General features: G+C 47.6%; 1 protein-coding gene across 1 annotated transcript; it reads left to right on the forward strand.

Moving 5' to 3' along the window:
* The first annotated feature begins 12,016 nt into the window (after positions 1-12,016).
* Positions 12,017-17,334, forward strand: LOC144139074 (juvenile hormone acid O-methyltransferase-like). Its single transcript, XM_077671558.1, has 3 exons — positions 12,017-12,577; positions 12,995-13,160; positions 17,101-17,334. Exons 1-3 carry the CDS (start codon positions 12,074-12,076, stop codon positions 17,268-17,270), a joined length of 840 nt encoding a protein of 279 aa, XP_077527684.1. The 5' UTR covers positions 12,017-12,073; the 3' UTR covers positions 17,271-17,334.
* The last annotated feature ends 704 nt before the right edge of the window (positions 17,335-18,038 follow it).

Below are 18,038 nucleotides of genomic sequence, written 5' to 3' on the forward strand. Positions count from 1 at the left end.
TGTGCCTCGTATTATATGTGGATCCCAAAGTTTTCCCCCGAGAATTTGCACTTTCGGTTTCAGCGGAGGGAGCGCCATCTTGCTGTGGCGTTAGCTGGCTGCTGCTTCTCTCAGCCGGCGCCATTTTGATTGTTTTGACTACGCGAAGGATCTCGGCACGTTCACCGCAAGTCTATCAAGATGTCGGGTGCACTAAAACAGTATTCGGCTGCAATTAAAAGAAAAGTTATTTTATGTGCCGAGACCATCAGAAATTGCGCTGCAGGACGGCAGTTCGGCGTTACCGAAGGCAGCATTCGTGGGTGGAGAAAGCAACTGGTGCTTGACTGGATAAAGTTTGTTTGGTGTCGGCGGCCTGGAGCACTGTTGGGGATTCCCGTCAGTGCTCGTGTTGGACGCCTTTCGCTGCCACCTGGCCGATTCCGTGAAGAAGTTGTTGCACGAACCCCGCACCGAACTCATTGTCATGCCAGGAGGAATGACATCCCAGCAGCTGCAACCGCGAGACATTTGCATCAACAAGCCTCTCAAAGACTGCATCGGGTCCTGCTACCAAGAGTGGATGAGGACAGGATACCCGTAAGTGACAACTACCGAATGGCTGACGCGGGTTTCTCCAGCGGTGCTTTGTGGCTGGATCACGGATGCGTGGGCCAGCATTCCAGAGGAGCTCGTCAGTCGCTCTTTTAAGAAATGCGGCATCTCGAACGCCCTTGATAGCACTGAGGACCACTTTCTGTGGGAAGACATTTCCGACAAGGCGACTTCAGCAGACAGCGGCAGCGACCCTGACGATGACTAAACGGACGTCGGGAGACGGTGCCAGCGAAAACTGACAAAGACTGAACGGTAACTGCAGTGCAAATAAATGTTTTATGTGCTCTTTACCTCGCATTATATGCGGATGAAAACTTTTTTTCTGATTTTGATGTCCCCGAATTACACCTCGTATTATACGCGGGTTCGTATTATACGCGGGTTTTTACGGTAATACTAACTGAATGACACGTACTATAAGCTTCGTCGTCTGGTTATTCCGTAGCGCCAGGCTCTTCGGTGCTGCTGAGGGCTGCCTAACTATGCAGCAAATGCTTTACTTCAGCTTGAAGCGCGTGTTCATCCTCTGCTAGATAAGTTTCGCATACTTACCGTGGAAACATTTCTGAGAACATAAGGCTCTAAGGTTAACAGGATGCGGTCGGTCTTTATTGTTCAGCCAGGTGCGTTGTTTACACACCTGTGTTCCAGATCATACTGCACTCCAAGTGCTGAATTAGTTCAGTACAAAGTCCTATTTCACCGTTAGGAGTAGGAATAAATAGTGTACGTGTCTCCTCTGCTTGATAAGCCTTCCCTCTCGATAAACTTCCCAAAATGCCAAACACATCCACGACTGCTCAATGGTCTCCTCGAAGTTCATTTGGCCCCCATGCAGCCATGAACTGTTTTTGCTTCGGTACTAGAGCGAGGATAGTGTAGACGGGATAAATGACAACCTAACTGCTGGAGAGAGAGAGAGAGAGAGAGAGAGAGAGAGAGAGAGAGATAGAGAGAGAGAGAGAGAGAGAGAGAGAGAGGAGAGAGAGAGAGAGAGAGAGAGAGAGAGAGAGAGAGAGAGAGAGAGAGAGAGAGAGAGAGAGAGAGAGAGAGAGAGAGAGAGGAGGGAGGGAGGGAGGGAGGGAGGAGGGAGGGAGGGAGGGAGGGAGGGAGGGAGGGAGAGAGAGATTTGTCACCTATGCTGAGCGTAAGTTCGAGACTAGATGATATCGCAGTTCAAGAAAAGAAAAAAATATACTTCTGCTGGCCATGTAGTGAGACCAATCGAGCACCGGTAGACAATTATGGTAACAGTAGATACCGAGAGACTGGTCTAGAAGAAGGGAAGGCCAGTAACACGGCGGAAGGACGAAATCAGGAAATCCGGTGGGCAACAGTAGACTCGGGCGGCGCAGGACAGCAGCTGGAAGTCGATGGGGGTAGCCTTCACCCTGAAGAGGGTCTGAGCAGATTGTTTCGATGATGATTGATGCCTCCCAGAGCGATGAAAAGCCTGGAATAGATATAGTATCCTTCTCCCTTAATTTGTTGTTTTCAGTCTGTATGAATGGCATTCCCCCATATATTAAGAGCGCAGCTGTTTAACCCGGAGTTGCCTAACGCGAGCAGAAAACCCCCAATTGTAAAGAAAAAAACGGTTCCCGCAGTGAGAATCGAACTGGGTCCATCGCGCTATGAAGACGGCGTCCATCCTATTGAGCTGATCGTACTGCGGCGCTCAGCACAATTTCCGTTGGGTCATTCGAAACGTTAGCTTTGAAAAGACGGGTCGGCCGCCTGCTCTGTTTCTCCAGCCTTGCACTGCTAGTGGAAGCTGCGCCAATTTGTATCCATGCTGAATTCTTTGCAATTAAATTGGCTCCCAATAAATTGTACTACGTAGTCATGTTCCTCGTGAGCCGCGATGAAGGGTCACGTCTGGTGCTAATGGGATGAACTGACGGAATTAAGGATATTTTCAGCGATTGAGCCATATCAGATACCCACCGTGAATACGAAAGGCAATGGCGTGGAATACAACCTGTGATAACGTTTGACACAACCGAGGGAAATGGACCAACTTGACATACTACTGCGGAAGGCGTACAAGCAAGCGCTTGGCCTCCCTCCTCACACCGCCACTAGTAAGCTGGAAGCGCTCGGGGTGCACAACAAGGTGCGGGAGATAATTGATGCCCACCTTGTCAGCCAACTAGAGCGGCTAAGGCAAACGTCGACTAATCGCACGGTGCTGAGGCAACTAGGCTACCAGATAGCGGACGCCAGCCACCCTCGACCGGAAACTGTGCCACAGGACATCCGTACGCTGATCAGGGTTGCTCCGCTCCCGCGAAACATGCACCCTGAGCATCACGTACAGCGCAGACAAGCGCGAGTACAATTCCTACTAAGGAAGTACTCTGCCCACCCCCATGTGCGATTCACGGACGCGGCCCACTATTCAACCCATCCAGCCGCAGCAGTAAGCGTCATCGACGGCTCAGGCGATGTCGTTTGCACTGCGACCGTACAAACCAAAAACATCGTTGAAGCCGAAGAAACGGCCATCGCACTGGCGATGACGTCTGCAACTTCGAATAAACCACTTCACGTAATTACGGACTGCCAACAGGCATGCAGGAACTACGGCAACGGTCGCATCTCAACATCCGCCCTCCGATTACTAAAAAAGCACAAGGGTACCCTGAACCCTACCATACTGATATGGACACCAGGTCACGCAGGGCTCGACGGAAACGAGCGAGCACACGCTACAGCCCGAGCATGCACCCTCCAGGCACCGCACCAGTCGCTCCGTGACCCAGAGCCTGTCCAGCAGCAGTTCCGTGCACTTCTGCAACACCACCGCCTTGCCAGATGTGCCTACCCACCACCGCACCAGAAGCTTACCCGAGAAGAGGCTGTAGCCTGGCGGCAACTACAGACCAACACATACCCCCACCTTAGCTTCCTGCACATCATACACCCCACAATATATACACCAACATGCCCACACTGCAGTGAACATGCAACACTGTACCACACCACGTGGGCTTGCCAGAACACACCAGCAGCCCCCATTATTCGCACCCCCACCCTCGAACAGTTGGAGGCCGCGCTGTGCAGTTCGGACCCTGAGGACCAGCGACAGTTGGTGGACCGGGCACGCAGGACCGCAGCCGCCGCAGAGGCCCTGGACTGAGGGCTTCTCCCGCTTTCAAGCGCAAATCTGTTGAATAAATGTTTTTACCACCACCACCACCACTGTGGGGTTGGTTAGTCGATGTTATAACGAACCGTTTACAAAAAATCAGACGAGGCTGCCGAGGAAAACCTTCGCCCTCACGCGTAAGATTTAACGCAACGCATCAATTGGCCTGACATGCCAGTAAAAACATCAAGTAAAAGTTCAAAACAAATGCTACAATCAATTCTGGTAAATCTTTGTTAAAAGTTTTGCTCACATCATTGCTATACAGTATAATTTCACCCGCCATAAACATATATTTGCAAAAAAAGGGTGTTGGAAATTAACACAATTCTTTTCGCAAAATAAGTATTTGCGAAGTGAAAACAGGCGTTGATATAAAGACCGAGGCACTGAAATTAAGTGGGAACAAGCATATTTTAGCAGTTCGCTTAATTAAACAAATAGGCAACTGTTAACATCAGAGATGCGCACTTCACACTTGAACGCCTTCCGAAATTCAGACGCGTTCATGGCGAGGTCACACATATCACGGGCGCCGTGCTGACTACAGAAGTGGCTGCAGTAGCTGACGTAGAACGTTTGCTCGGGCGTCCAGTCTTCCAGCAGCTTAAGTCGAAGGGGCCGCCGAGACGTTTTTCATGGTCGAGAGGGCTACGGTCAAGGCGAATAAATCTCTAATGTAAGCCTTATACTTTGGTGACTCGGCTCGGTCGAACTTACAAAGCTGCTCATGGCCCCACCAGTTTGCCTTTTCTCCACTGTGACGGACCAGCCGGCCGCACTTGTCCATTGATTTGACTATAGCTGTCGGGAAAACTGGAAGCCCAGGCCAGCGTACGTCATCACGCGAGAGCCGTGCCACGAGTACGACGGTGGAAGGATTGCGACCAGACCGATGAACATGAGGTTCATGGAATACGCGTACACGATTTCTTCCGCGTACCACCTGGGCTTGGTGTCAGCACGTCACCTGAAAAGCCTGGGGTGAGCTTCGCCCTCAGCGCGTTACGGGACTCTAACCAGGATTGGTAGAAGTCGTGGACTGTACCGGGGAAGGGAACGAGCGTAAAGAGAGTCTATGACCTCGACGTCCTCGATCACCTTCAGAGGCAATAGTTTGCGGCGACTGAATGCGTCAATCTTCGCACTGGATTCAGTACTTGTGGCGTTCGATGCACCCTCTAAAGCCCGCACAATCGACCCGAGGTGTTCGACGGAGGCCTTCAGTACTCTGGCAACTTCTTGGCGATCCAAGGCTGAAAGCCTAGTGTTGAACAGCGGTGCCATTGTCGCCACGCTGAAGTACTCTTGCACAGCAGCAAGGCAGATGACACAGGTGAAGGAGTTACCTTCTAGGCCTTGCGTAACGCCGCGTGTTGTCGATGTGTAGTCTTGAAGGTCGTCGAAATCTTTGCTTACGATCCAAGAGTAAGAATACGCAAACATCCAGCCCAAAGTGTTCAAAAGCCTGTAGGTGGGAATGTCACCCATCTGCCGCCGAACGGCGGCAAGAAGCGGCTGGTTGAGGAGTAAGATATTCTCGAGAGGAACTTGCAATGGGCACCGACCACAGGCCGAATGTACTTGTCCTGCAGCATCAACCATTCCCGAGGAGAGACGGCCGGCCACACAGACTGCACATCGCGGAGCGACAGGAGGTCATCGAAGACGTCGTCTCCACCGAGTGCAGACAAGATCGCTTCACGGGACCTTGTCTCATCGCGTTGCAATTCTTCAATCGCTGCTAACAGCAACTCATTGCCGTAATCGGTGTCCCGTGTGCTCGTCGGAAACCGGGCGATATTTTGAACAGCGCTTGTGTACGTGGAATCGTCAAGACCAGCAATCTGTTCCATTCGCAGTAGGAGCACATGGCCGGGCTCGTCCACGACAACCAGAGGGAGGGCAACATTGCCGCGGTACTCGATGTACGTTACCCGAACGTCGAACCGTAGTGAAACCCTCTCCAATTGACGCTCAAGTCGAGTAAGACGTCGAAGACGTCTGTTAACGTGATTTTTATCCCAGACTTAGGCCACAACAGCCGTCTGGCTTTCATGAAGACCAAGAAGGCGGTTGGGGACCTCTTGCCACTCCTTTCCAGGCAAAGCGAAAGTGAGTGGGATATCTCTTTTACGGTGGATGACGTCTGCTCTGCGGTTAAGTTTCGTGGATTTATGGCGCTCCTAATGATCTTACCGGTGGAGACATGAGCAATTCTGCGAGGAGAGAAAGCGCATACGCTAAAAATGGGCAAATTCTAGCAAGTCTAATTGCAGGAAAGCTAAAAAAGCCAATGTATGGGTCACCCCATTACCTACTGATCAGAGTTTACGGATGGTTTACAAAACTTACAGTTTAGGAAGGTTGCTGGGTGGTGGTTGAAAGTGGACACGATGTCTCTGAGAAGCTGCGTTTGTGTTCGGTACAAAGTGTTCACATCAAATAAGACTCGGCTGCGAGCACAAAACCCTAGCTTCAGTGAAAGTCTGCCTTAAATCGTAGAAACGATCGAACTGAAACAATGTGATTTTCAGTGCCACGCTCTTACTGGTTCGATTAGCGGGCATGTTGAGTTACATCTGACCCTAAAGTAACCGTGAACAATCTGAGTAAGAAATCTTCTTGTCCAGGCGGTTGGGTTGCCCTAGAGAACACAGTCAGGATTCGAAAACATGCGACGTTCGGCCCCGCATTGCCACAGGATTTGCCGAGACGCTATCCGGAGCTTGGATTTTTCATTTCATAGGCCTCCTAACCGAGGATTACCCTCGAATTGTATGCGCACTACCCAGGACTGGGATATCTGTAAGGCCCTCTACATCGGTTGCGCACATGTAAGATGCAGACACTGAAGACGCGAACGACGTCATCGCAACTTCCGTCGCCATTTTCATCCCCATGATCGCCACTGCCGTCATAAAATTCATTACCATAATCATCATCGTTTGCAGGCTTTTGGCGCCCAATCTATGCCTCTTCGATGGAACCATAGCAAGCGCTTCCCTGTTTTGGCCGAATTGGTTTTGCACTATAATTGCTTTCGGCGATCCCGCAGCTAGGAGTCCCTACGCCAAGCTTCGACCACTCTCGGTGCGTTTACGCAACTTTATTTATTATAAAAATCAATTTGAAAGTGCTGTAGTCCTCTGCATCATTTTTACCGATTTACTATGAACTTACGTTAGACGCTCACTCGTGGGGGATTGGGCTTAACTGTGCTTCTGAGAGGCTCGCCAACCCTCCCAGCTACTACAGAGTCAATAGGTCCACCCCTGGCGTGTCGTCAGAATTCATTCACCCAGTTGAAACAAAGCCACAACACGTTTTGTGGCTGGAGTAATGCGCCTGTAGTTTAATTTGTAGACTGCATCAAGCTAAATAAAGTCCATGAAGTCAAAGTGGTTCCACACAAGCGCATATGTGATGCTTAGGACACTTGTGCGCTAGTACAAAATATAGGGGCAATTAAAGGCATGGGAGGAGTAAGTGAAGTTAATAGATGTACTAAAGAAATAAAATCAACTGATACTTCTACTGGAAAGTGTAAAACCAATGTACGGGAAGCACGTTTTGAGCTGGGTGAAGTGTCACAGCGGTAAGCGGCACAAGACATTTGCCATCGCTTTTCCGCCTAAGCAATGCAGTCGCTAGAGGTTAGATATTTCTGGAAATTCGTGTCATCTAAAGTTTGAGGAATGCTGATACAGAAACAAGCATACATGCTATACGATATACGCTTTATATTTCCGTTCATGGCAGTGGTGCGGGTAAAGCCGAGTGGTCTCGGACACTCAGTGCATTGGATCGGAATCCGCAAGTTTTAGTTCATTTTTTTGTACTTGGGTAATGTTTTCTATACTAAATTCACCATTTTGCTCTAAAACCTTCATTGCTGCTCGAGCGAGTTGGCAGAATGCGTGAAGACTGACAATGACTCGCTGGCGAGTTCTCCTTGGGGTGGTGTTGATATAAGCACCGACTGCCTGCGGGCGAAGTGCCGAATCACCGTACTTTCGGCCTGGTGCGAACGCGTCTCTTACGACACAGGGACGAGCCATGTAGGCTCCAAAGGTGGGGACAAAGCGAAGCGCATTTGAGCACCTCCGATGACGCGGAGGGCGTTCTGCCACTGCGTACGCCTGCGCTATAGGTGGTATTCACACAATAGTTTAGCGGCCGATTTCTTTTCTTGGCAGCACTTAAAACCGCCATGACCTTGTCCACCGTCCATGCGCATGTGTCTGCATTTCGCAAAAAAACAAACAACACAAGCCCCGGCATCCGTCGCTCGGCACACTTACCACGCATTTCTCCGCCGTGGCGTAAAGAGAAGGGAATAATAGCAGTCACCATGCTTTACTTTCCATACAGAACTCTGTGTCCCCATTGGGGAAGTTATTCAGTGGTTCTTCCCAACATATTTTGCTTTGTGCTTGGCGCACTTCAAAGGAGGCCCATCCCATGTCTCCCTGCACTGCTTCATTTGTTGTTTTACTGTCTGCTCCTAATGCCAATCGACCTACCGGCCTCTGATTTACTTCTATCCGTGACTAAATCTCTGATTTGACACACACTAGTGCGTTTGAAAAGGTGAGTGCAGGTACCATTACTCCCTTCCAGATTCATCTCACTACTTAATATCTGTTATATCCCCACAGTGCTCTATGCTTTATGATAGAGGCGTTAATCTTGCCTTTCATTCTTACATTCTCCTAATGAGTATTTAGATACGCCTGACCGTCGTTTATCCATATGCCAAGATATCTATATTCCGTTACCCGCAGTATTGCTGCTTGTGTAACAAATACCGCTTCGTTACGGGCGTGGTCATTAAAAACCAGAACTCCCGACTTTGCTGTGCTAAACTTTAACCCCAGTTGAGTTGCTTCTTATCCGCATATATCTGTGAGCTCTCGCAGACACTGTTTGCTATCTACTAGTAGTACAGTCAAACCCGGCTATAACGAACCCGGAGAGAGCGAATTATGCTATATATCGAACAAAAATAATTCAGTTACGGAAATACACGGGAAAAATATTCATTGTAACGAAGTTCAAATCCGATATATCAAACTCTGGGCGCCTAGAATGGCCGCCGAATTGCATGATCTCGGAGCGGCGATTGAGATGTGGATTGGCCGCGACCACGGGGCAAGAGCCGCGACTGAGACACTGCGCCTCGAACGGAGCCACGTGACGCCTGGCACTTTCCGTAACTGTTTCCGACGCGCGGGACTAACGACGGAACCCGCCCAGTCAGCGAGTCCGGACCAAGACAGCAGCATCGGTGAACTGTGGGAAGAGCTCCCCCACATTCCAGAAGATGTCGCGAGTGAAAGCCGTCCGACGCTTACAATGAAGCGCTTTCGGCAGTCAATGTGCTCCGCCAATGCTTCTTCGATTTTGGAGGACGCGGACTCGAACTGGTTCAAACACTGTTTCGTGTAGAGAATGCTATGCTAGTTGAAGCCGCCTAAACGAAAGTGAAAACAAACATTACCGCTTCTTTTTTTTTTTTTCCTAAGTAGGCAGTTAAGGCGGAAAGTAGCTTTATTAGTCGCAATAAATGGAATATTTTGGGTATAGTAATGGCTACTTTGCTGTGTTCGTTTCTGCATGCGGGGATGGCCGAGTTGGGGAGAGGGGGGGGGGGGGGATCCCCCGGATTGCGATCTCGTAACAGTAGGCTCGTTATAGACGGTTTTGGGTATATCGAACTATTGTTTATATCGAACTAATCGCGGTGCATATAGAAGTTCGCTATAAACGGGTTTCACCGTACTATGTCATCTGCATATATCAGTCCCGGAATATCCCTATTGATGAGAACCAGTTGCTCCTTTCGCCTTTTGTAATACTTGTTATAACACAAGCGAATCGGTATTCACTAATTTAGAAAACGGAGTCCCATTTGTGGCAAGCAGTGCGCAATAGGTAGCGTTTCTCTAGCGGCCACGTGTCTGTATGTGATCTCTACATTTTGTTTTCCCACCCTGCAAAGAAATCGTTAACGTATGTTTGCCGTACGACCACTTAATTCCGTCGTGTCCCGGTTACCCAGGAGGTGCGGTCGAACAAGTTAATCAAACCATGCAAAGAAAGCGTGCAATAGATGCGAACCACGCCAGAACAGGCCAAAAACAACCGTCGCTAAAGCAGACGACAAGGCTGTCCCTTCAACGCGCCCGCCAGTGCGAGCAGGCAGCTGCGCACGGGGAACGCTGGGTAACCTATCGGGAAATCCGCGGAACCCTATCGCCGCGCAATCGAGACGACGCTCCGGGAGTAAAAACCGGAATCCCCGTGCCCATCCGCGTTTCGTGTCCCGCACGCCACAAACGAATCGTTGGCTGGTGGAGGTAGGAAGCTTTGCTTATAAATGCGGGCTCTGAATTTAGTTCGTCCTATGCTTTCCTGGCCGCGGTGGCCACGTTTCTGATGGAAGCGAAAAGCGGGAGCGGCTGTGTGTCGATATTTCGTGATCCCCAGGTGGTCAAAATTAAGCCGGTTACTACTAAATACTAAACTCATTTTATGCCCGAAAAGCTCCCCGTTATACTTATTATTAACCCTGTTCGAATTACGCAGTGTGAAATATTGATTGGTCGCACCCCTCGCACTCGTAGGTCCGGCGAGAAATTGGCTGCATTTATGCAAATCACTCTTAATGAAACCCACTGTATTGAAGCGGACAGTAAAGGAAAGCACCACAGGTACTACCTGCGCTCAACTTAGAGAACATAACATGGAAAATGAAAAAAGAAACGATATGTACGTATCGGGTGGACGAGTTCCTAGGGGTGCCGGCTTTGATGCGGGCGCCGGGCCTTTTGTTACCAGATTGTTGTCGCCTTTTTCTCATCCACCACCTGCACGTAAGAAACGCGAATAGTAAAAAGAACGTAGGTGCTTCCTGACCTGTTTCAGGATGGCAAAATACATCTTCTTTTTCTTCAAAATTCTATTCTTCGTCATATGGTGTCATAGCAATGCAGCGAGGGGACTGACGGCAGCGAGCTCATCCTCACAAATTAGCCCGGTGGACGATTCAGCTGATCTGATAGCGTATATATCCTGTTCACTTCCCGTCCGCAGCCCACTGCATACGCCTCGCCCGATTCCTGTGGAACATCCAGCAGTGGTCGTGTACCGGGCTGACTGACTACCCGTGTACCGCATACAATGGTAATGGTTTATATACTCCACAGTCCAAAACGCTATATCCCGTTTTCCGCTCGGTTCGGGCATGTAACTACAAGCTGCCCTACGCGCGAGTTTATTGAGATAAAACACCAAAACCGTGCCGTCAAATCCACGATGGTTTTTCGGCCATATTTCTTGACCCTTTAGTACCCTGGTACTTTTTAAAGACAAAGAAATAAACACGAAGAAAGTGACGTAAGTACATATGATGATGCTTAGTGGCTCTCCATTTGAATTGGGGCATCGGTTGTCAGCAACTGACTTGCCTGTTTTATTCCACTTACTTGCCCTTATACTAGCTAACCTAATATGGCTGTGTCTACAGTGCCACTAAGCGGTTACTATAAGCACTCCACTATATCTACCCCTACCGGCCTTTTATAGCAAAATTGCCGCGTTGGGCACTACACGGCTTTGCCTAGCGTAAAGTAAGCTAACCCTATCTAACCTTAACTATCCTAGCAGAACATGACCTAACGAACACAAAACAGTCATTTAAAACACCGAAAACTTATCCAAGGCATAAATATTTTTCTTCAATTTAAAGGTAAAAAAATATTCCAGGCACCAGCTGGTCTTGAATCGCTGTCCTTGGCATCAAAAAGCTATGACCAAGCCCCTACATTCCGACGACAGACGCTTCGGGCGGTGTTAGCCTAGTCATATGCATCCAAATGTCGTCGGACGGCGGCCTAGCCATGCCTGCAGCGCTGATTTATAGCGCCGCCGGGCGACACTCAAGACACTGCGAATACATATAGCCATGAAGAAATTGTTATTAAGTATCCCCAGGCTTTCGCCTTGAGAGCATGCCGAGAACCAAGTTTGGGTCCTCGCCAGCGCAACACCTAATACGGAACAAACCAACAAAACAAGTCAAACGCAGGGTTATTTTTGTACTGGCCATCGTAATGGTGTTTTCTTTGTATGCCGAGCGTCTGTCGAGAGCTATCCTGATAACAAAAACATTGACTCCCATAGCAATCGTTACCTCTACAGCCGGCCTTTGCCCGTTTATCAGCGACCACTCGTCGATATCAGGTATTCCTGTACTGTTTCGCAAACAGGCTGAGCTAAGCCGCAAGTGTCCACCTGGACGTAGCCGAAGTCAGTCGAACAATGATGAAGTTCTTCCCGGATTCTTACGCCAAGTTTGACCAGTTTCCGGGTCGCGAAAGCGACAAGGCATTGCAGAAAACTCACTTCAAGAGTACTTTGTCCAAGGAACAGCAGGTCCTCGAAATCGCTTGCGGCACGGGATACTTCGCCCAGAATTTCTTGCTTCCAAGTTGCCAGCCGTGCCGCCGGCTGGTCGTCACCGACGTCCAGCCGGAGATGGTCGAATTCGCGAGGCAGAATTTTTCCCACGGTGACATCATCCACGATATCTTGGATATAGCCTCGCCCAACTTGACCGAGTTTTTGGAGAAGTATGGCAAATTTGACAGAATCTTTTCGTTCTTGTCCTTTCACATGATTCACCCCGTAAACGTTGCCTACGCGAACGTCGCCAAGATGCTCAATGAAGGAGGCGAGTGCCTCATCACCGCCTTCAGCAGCTTCGATATTGCGGACGTGTGGGCGGAGGTGTGTGAGACCGACGCCTGGAGGGGACGCATACCGGTAAGCACAACCGATTTTAGGTGATATAAAACCAATATCTACTGGTAACCAAGGCATCGCTCTTCTCTGAAATTCTGTCCTTGTTTTGAATGAGGCTGAAAGCTTAAAATGTTGAAAGACGAATAAAATCACCTTAGCTTGTATGCAAACGTTCTTCTGAGCGTTATGTCTAGTCTTCGCTGGTAAATACTCTCTTTGGAACCTAATACTGTGCAGGTTCCGTTAAACAATGAAAAGGGTGAGCGCCAGGCGAAGCCCAGTTTGCCTGAATGCAAGTGATTATATGTCTGTGCGATGTCGCGTTCGTATTTGAAATGCGTTGTGGTAGTTATATGAGACTATAATTGAACAAACTGCGATTGGGTTCGTACGCTTGCGTTAGCATGCTATTATTCCTTGCTTCTTCATTTGGTACAGGATCCGAGGACGATCGCAAACGAAACGTTCAATTTCAACTGCATAAAGCCAGCGGCTCAGGTTGAAAGCGAAGTACGGAACAAGCTGCGTGGAACCGGACTGGAGTGCATCTCTTGCGAAGTGTACCATTCGACGTGGCAGTACGCCGACATCGACTCGCTGCTGGGTGAGTATCGTTTCATGATATCAAAGCATTTGGAAGATGATCCATGTTGGCAGAAAGGTGATGTACCAGAACATAACTGGTTCGCAACAGCAGCAGCTGAAGGGACGTTTAGTACAAAAGAGATGGGTGATAAGTATGAAAGATAAGAGTGGTTGAAGATACCCTTGATGGCCGAACTTTCCCCTGAAGTGTACAGCTACTCTCAAAAGTAATTGAAGCACGGTCTCGTAAATTTAGAGCAATTTCTTTTTCCACAAATGGTCTGGCTGCATAGTTACGCGTTAAAAAGAGTCCTCTCTAATGGAAAAAAAAACTTCCAGTTATTAAGTATCTAATGGCTTTCATTAGGCCAGTAAGAAAAATATTTCGTGATAGTCACAAGTACTTGTTTCAATTAATTATAACGCCACCTGTACATAAACAGGGTGGTGATAGCGATGACGAGGAGGCCTGCTTCACCACTCGGCATCACTGAAATACAGACACACTAGCGTAAGTTGGCGGGTGGAAAGGACACATTTATTGTCTGGTGGACACCTCATCTCAAAACCGCAATTTATATCGCACGAGGTAGCAACCAGACCTTTTACACAAGAAATCCTTATTGTCTTTCATTGGTTTTACTTCTGCTCTGGCTGATCGATTTTACTGTTTTACTTTGCATCTTTGACAGCTAGCCACTCTTTTTGGCATAATTGTCCCTGCGCCAATAAAATCCAACTATCATCACTGTCAGGTTGACGAAAATCAGTGGGGGAAGGTTGAAAACAGCCACTCAACTTCTCCGCCCAGACAAAGACTGTCTTAATTGGGTCGTAGCAGCACCACCTAGACTTTCAAGGCCTTGGGAGTGCCGCCGTGACGTCACACGGCGGGGGCGGCCGCGTGCCGAACGCAAAGCGCGGTAGCGGAGGCAGCGAACAGATTTACCGCCGTGGAACCGCACAAATTGTGTTCTTTTGCATGTAGTTTGAAATGACCCTGTAATTTACAAACCGTGCAGCGCCAAGATGTGTTCCTTTAGTAAACATATCGGGGGCCGCAAAAACCACTTGCACTGTTGCTTGTCAAAACGTTCTTTCATAACCATTACCGTCAGTATCTTCAAATCCCCCAGAAAGTACCAGACTTCTCAGTGGTTGTATTTTAGTGTATACACGATATTAAAATGTACTGAACTTGTAACTGACTGTAATATTTTTCAGCGATTAGAGCAAACAACGAGAAAGTACATAATTTTTTTGTGAGGCACGAAACATCAATTTATGAAAAAAGACGAACTCGTTTTGGATAGTTTTGCGGTAGTAAAACGGCAGTAATACAGGCTAAACAGACTCAATGTAAAGCTAACTTTGGATTTCGTCTCTTTTAATCCCCATACTTTTGTTTTTGTGATGTGGTAAACAGAGAACAGCACCATTACGAATATCCAGCTTTAGCATGCATACTATATTCAAGTTCTCTCGAGTTTGCCGAAAAGTGCTGTGAGAGTGGAATGCAAGGAAACACGGAATAGTGAAATAAATGTACGACTGACTCCGATATACAACAGTGTGCAATCGCCCGCATACAACAGTACGTCCATTACAGCGGCAAATGCGAATATTTTGGTCCTACTTTGTTCACAAAGCATGCAGTTGGCCTACAACTCAGCAGCAGAAGCAAAGCACGTTGCATTAAGTCGCTCGTTACGGATTCGAACCGGCCCGCCAATTAGATTCATTGGTTCACTTTGTTGTGGCGTGGCTGGTGTTTGCTTCTTAGGACCGTCATGATCATGTGTGCACTTCATTTTAAATTCCTTACTCAAAACTCTCACCTGTGGACGCACACAATAAACCAGAGCCCTTGCACACCAATAAATATTTATTACTATAAATACTTCCATCCTGGTAAGGGGGATGTACAGGACGCTGGTGGACTGGCTGGATTTGCCATATTAGAGTTTATGTATATTGGGTATTCGCTATACTGAATTCCAACATGAGTGGACACGAAGACAGCGGAGTGGGTCAGGGAACAAACGCGTCTTAAGGACATATTAGTAGAAATTAAGAAGAAGAAGTGGACGTGGGGAGGACACGTAATGCGAAGGCAAGATAACCGCTGGTCATTAAGAGTAACAGAGTGGATCCCTACAGAAGGCAATCGTGGCAGGTTGCGGAAGCAAGATAGACGGGCAGATGAGATAAAGAAGCTTGCGGGTATAAATTAGCAGTTAGCACAGGACTGCGACAATTGGAGAATAGGCTGGTGGATATGATGATGATGATACTGACATCTAAGGGTAGTCGCACGATCCCTACGTCATAGATTAAGGACCCACATGATTGTTGGGGAGATACATATGACGTTTTGTTATCACGTGGCTAGGCCAATCTTAGCGCAGGCTGCAGTGCGCCGCCCAGGTGGCCGCCAAGGAGCGCGTGGCATGGCGCAGTGGCAGGGGGGAGAGATAGAGACGGCGCGTGTGGCGAACAATATATGTGTACACGATTCGGGAAAAAGATGGAGGAGAGGAGTCTGCAGGGGTGCGGTAACCATTTTCCGTCCGTACATGGACATGCTTCACTGCGCAGCACGCAATCTAGGAAAGGCAGCTTACATAAAATCAGTCTTACACCGATCTCATTAAAGCCGGCTCCACAACTAAGCACAATGCCTTGCTGGGAGAAATTTTTTTTCGGGTGGAATATCAGACATAATATTAAAGTAAGCAGGCCGTAAGAGCTCCCTTGTAGTTTTTTGTTCTTGTTTTTCTGAATGGAGAAAATGGGGGTAAGTCAAAAGACGGCTACCCTCACAAAGGCCTTCCCTGAGAGCATAGTTGGCACTCAGGTAGCTGTGTACAAAAACCGAACGAAACATGCAAATTAGTACACATAAACAAAACATCTCAAGGAAATCGAATTACAAAGATATTGGTCCACATACAGACACACACAAAACAAAAAAGGAGGAAAATACACTGCTGCCCATTGAAAATAAAGGCACTTATAACAACGTAATTTAAATTATTAAGTCCCAATGAATTATTCATTACACTGCCAATTCCCGGGTCTTCGTTCCTCACGGGTGAGGGTAACTGGAGGATTAGAGATATACGGCTGTATAACGTTGATTTGAGCAAGTACATATCCTGCGTAATATATTTGAACTCATCAATAGGATTGTAACGCAGCGTTTAAATGGCAGCACCCATGTTACAAACCACGCTGCTGGGGCTTGCTTCGGAAGCTCGCGCTATTTGCACGGTTAGTTGTACTCACTGTAGAGGTTGCCAGCGTTAGTTTTGACCGCGAGTCCTTTAAATGTCTTTGTAGTGAGAATGAAAAAGTAATTTATTGAATAGATGATAAACAGAGAGATTGGCCTGATTGTGTAGGCTCTGGCCTGCTATTCTGTTGGACGGATGGGGAAGGGAAAAAGAGAATAGATAGAGGGCGACAGGTACGTTGATTGACATATATACATGTTCGAATACATGTTGAATAGTTCACCACAACGGGAATGGGGTACACCCTATAGCTGCCAAACCGCTGCTTTTTAAGAGTGCCAGCACTTCCTTGAACGTCTTGTTTGAATGCTGTGGGTCTGGCCAGGGTCCCAGCCGGAAGTTTTCAGACAATGGCCGTTTTGTGTGGGTGGAGAAGTAGTACAACATTGGTCGCCTTCCTGGCCTTAAAATAGGCACCAGTTCAATTTTTGTCAAATAAAAGCTTTATTTTTCTCTTCGTAGCCCTATGCTACAGTAGTCAGTCTATCTGGTTTGTGTGTTCTCACAGCCATTCAGATAGGAGCTTTGTAGTTTGAATTCAAAAACATGCAATAAAAATAACACGGTTCGCATGTTGCAATTATATTCGGATATCTCGTTTTACCGGATTGCTTTATTTTGCAAATGATACTTTTTTCGTATGTTCTCGTTGATTTCTGGCAGACATGTTTTTGACACTGCTGCCGTTCAAGCCGGTGATTCCCGAGGAGGACTGGAGCGACTTCCGGTCTCTTTGGGCAGATTTGACGACACGGAAGTTGGCACCAGTTCCGGGTCAGCCCTTGGAACTTAAGCTCACTTTTTCCGCTATTCATGGCTGCCGTTCCGAGTGACATGAGCACAAATCCAAACAAAAACTGCATGGTTAATTATCATTGTTCTATGAAAATAAAGGCAAAGTTTTTTTAAAGAAAAGTGAATCGGCTCTTTGTTCAGAAATAAACGTGTGTTTTAGACGGCTTCAAGTTTTCTATGTGCTGTTAGTCACTTATTTTCGCGCTATTCACGGAAATCCCTTTTCAAAATAGAGAAAAAGATGGATGATGCTTTTATTTTCAGCCAGAAAGGGTGACACAAAAAACACTTTGACAGGAAAAAAACGGACACACTGAGACTCTATACCAAATGTATCTAGAGCTTATTTTATCGCAGTATACGTTTCAGAAGACTGTGGTACCATGGAAACGAAAAATAAATCCGATTCTAACACGAACATTGCTATCTATAATCAGTTATATTCAGGATTTCAATTAATTCCCGACATGCTTAAACGAAGCGAAATTTTTCGTTCTAGGACATTCGGTATTCGTCGTAAAACATGCGCTATTTTTCAAGCATCGAAATGTCAACGATTTTAGCAGGGTAACGTTTATCAAACTCTTGCTCACCCTGAAACATTCAGGGATGCAGGCGGGGTCCCGAATGCCAGTAGCTGTAACTGTTACATAGGTGTTCCTTTCCTCGGATAAGTAATTTCAAATGAGCATATCAAGGAGCGAATCATATTCTTATTAAAAGAAAGTACGCCATAAAATTAAAACGAGTACTCGGGCATTTTCTTCTACCGGCTGCAGGAATTGTTATAGAGAGTAGAGTTTTGA

The sequence above is a fragment of the Haemaphysalis longicornis genome, unplaced genomic scaffold, assembly GCF_048455015.1.
Source record: "Haemaphysalis longicornis isolate Haplotype H1 unplaced genomic scaffold, Haemaphysalis longicornis Haplotype H1 scaffold_5, whole genome shotgun sequence".
Taxonomy (NCBI): domain Eukaryota; kingdom Metazoa; phylum Arthropoda; class Arachnida; order Ixodida; family Ixodidae; genus Haemaphysalis; species Haemaphysalis longicornis.

Coding starts and splice junctions, on each gene's coding strand:
- LOC144139074 (XM_077671558.1), top strand. CDS start 12,074: ATGATGAAGTTCTTCCCGGATTCTTACGCCAAGTTTGACCAGTTTCCG. Junction 12,578..12,994: donor CCTGGAGGGGACGCATACCG/GTAAGCACAACC, acceptor CATTTGGTACAG/GATCCGAGGACGATCGCAAA. Junction 13,161..17,100: donor CGACATCGACTCGCTGCTGG/GTGAGTATCGTT, acceptor GATTTCTGGCAG/ACATGTTTTTGACACTGCTG.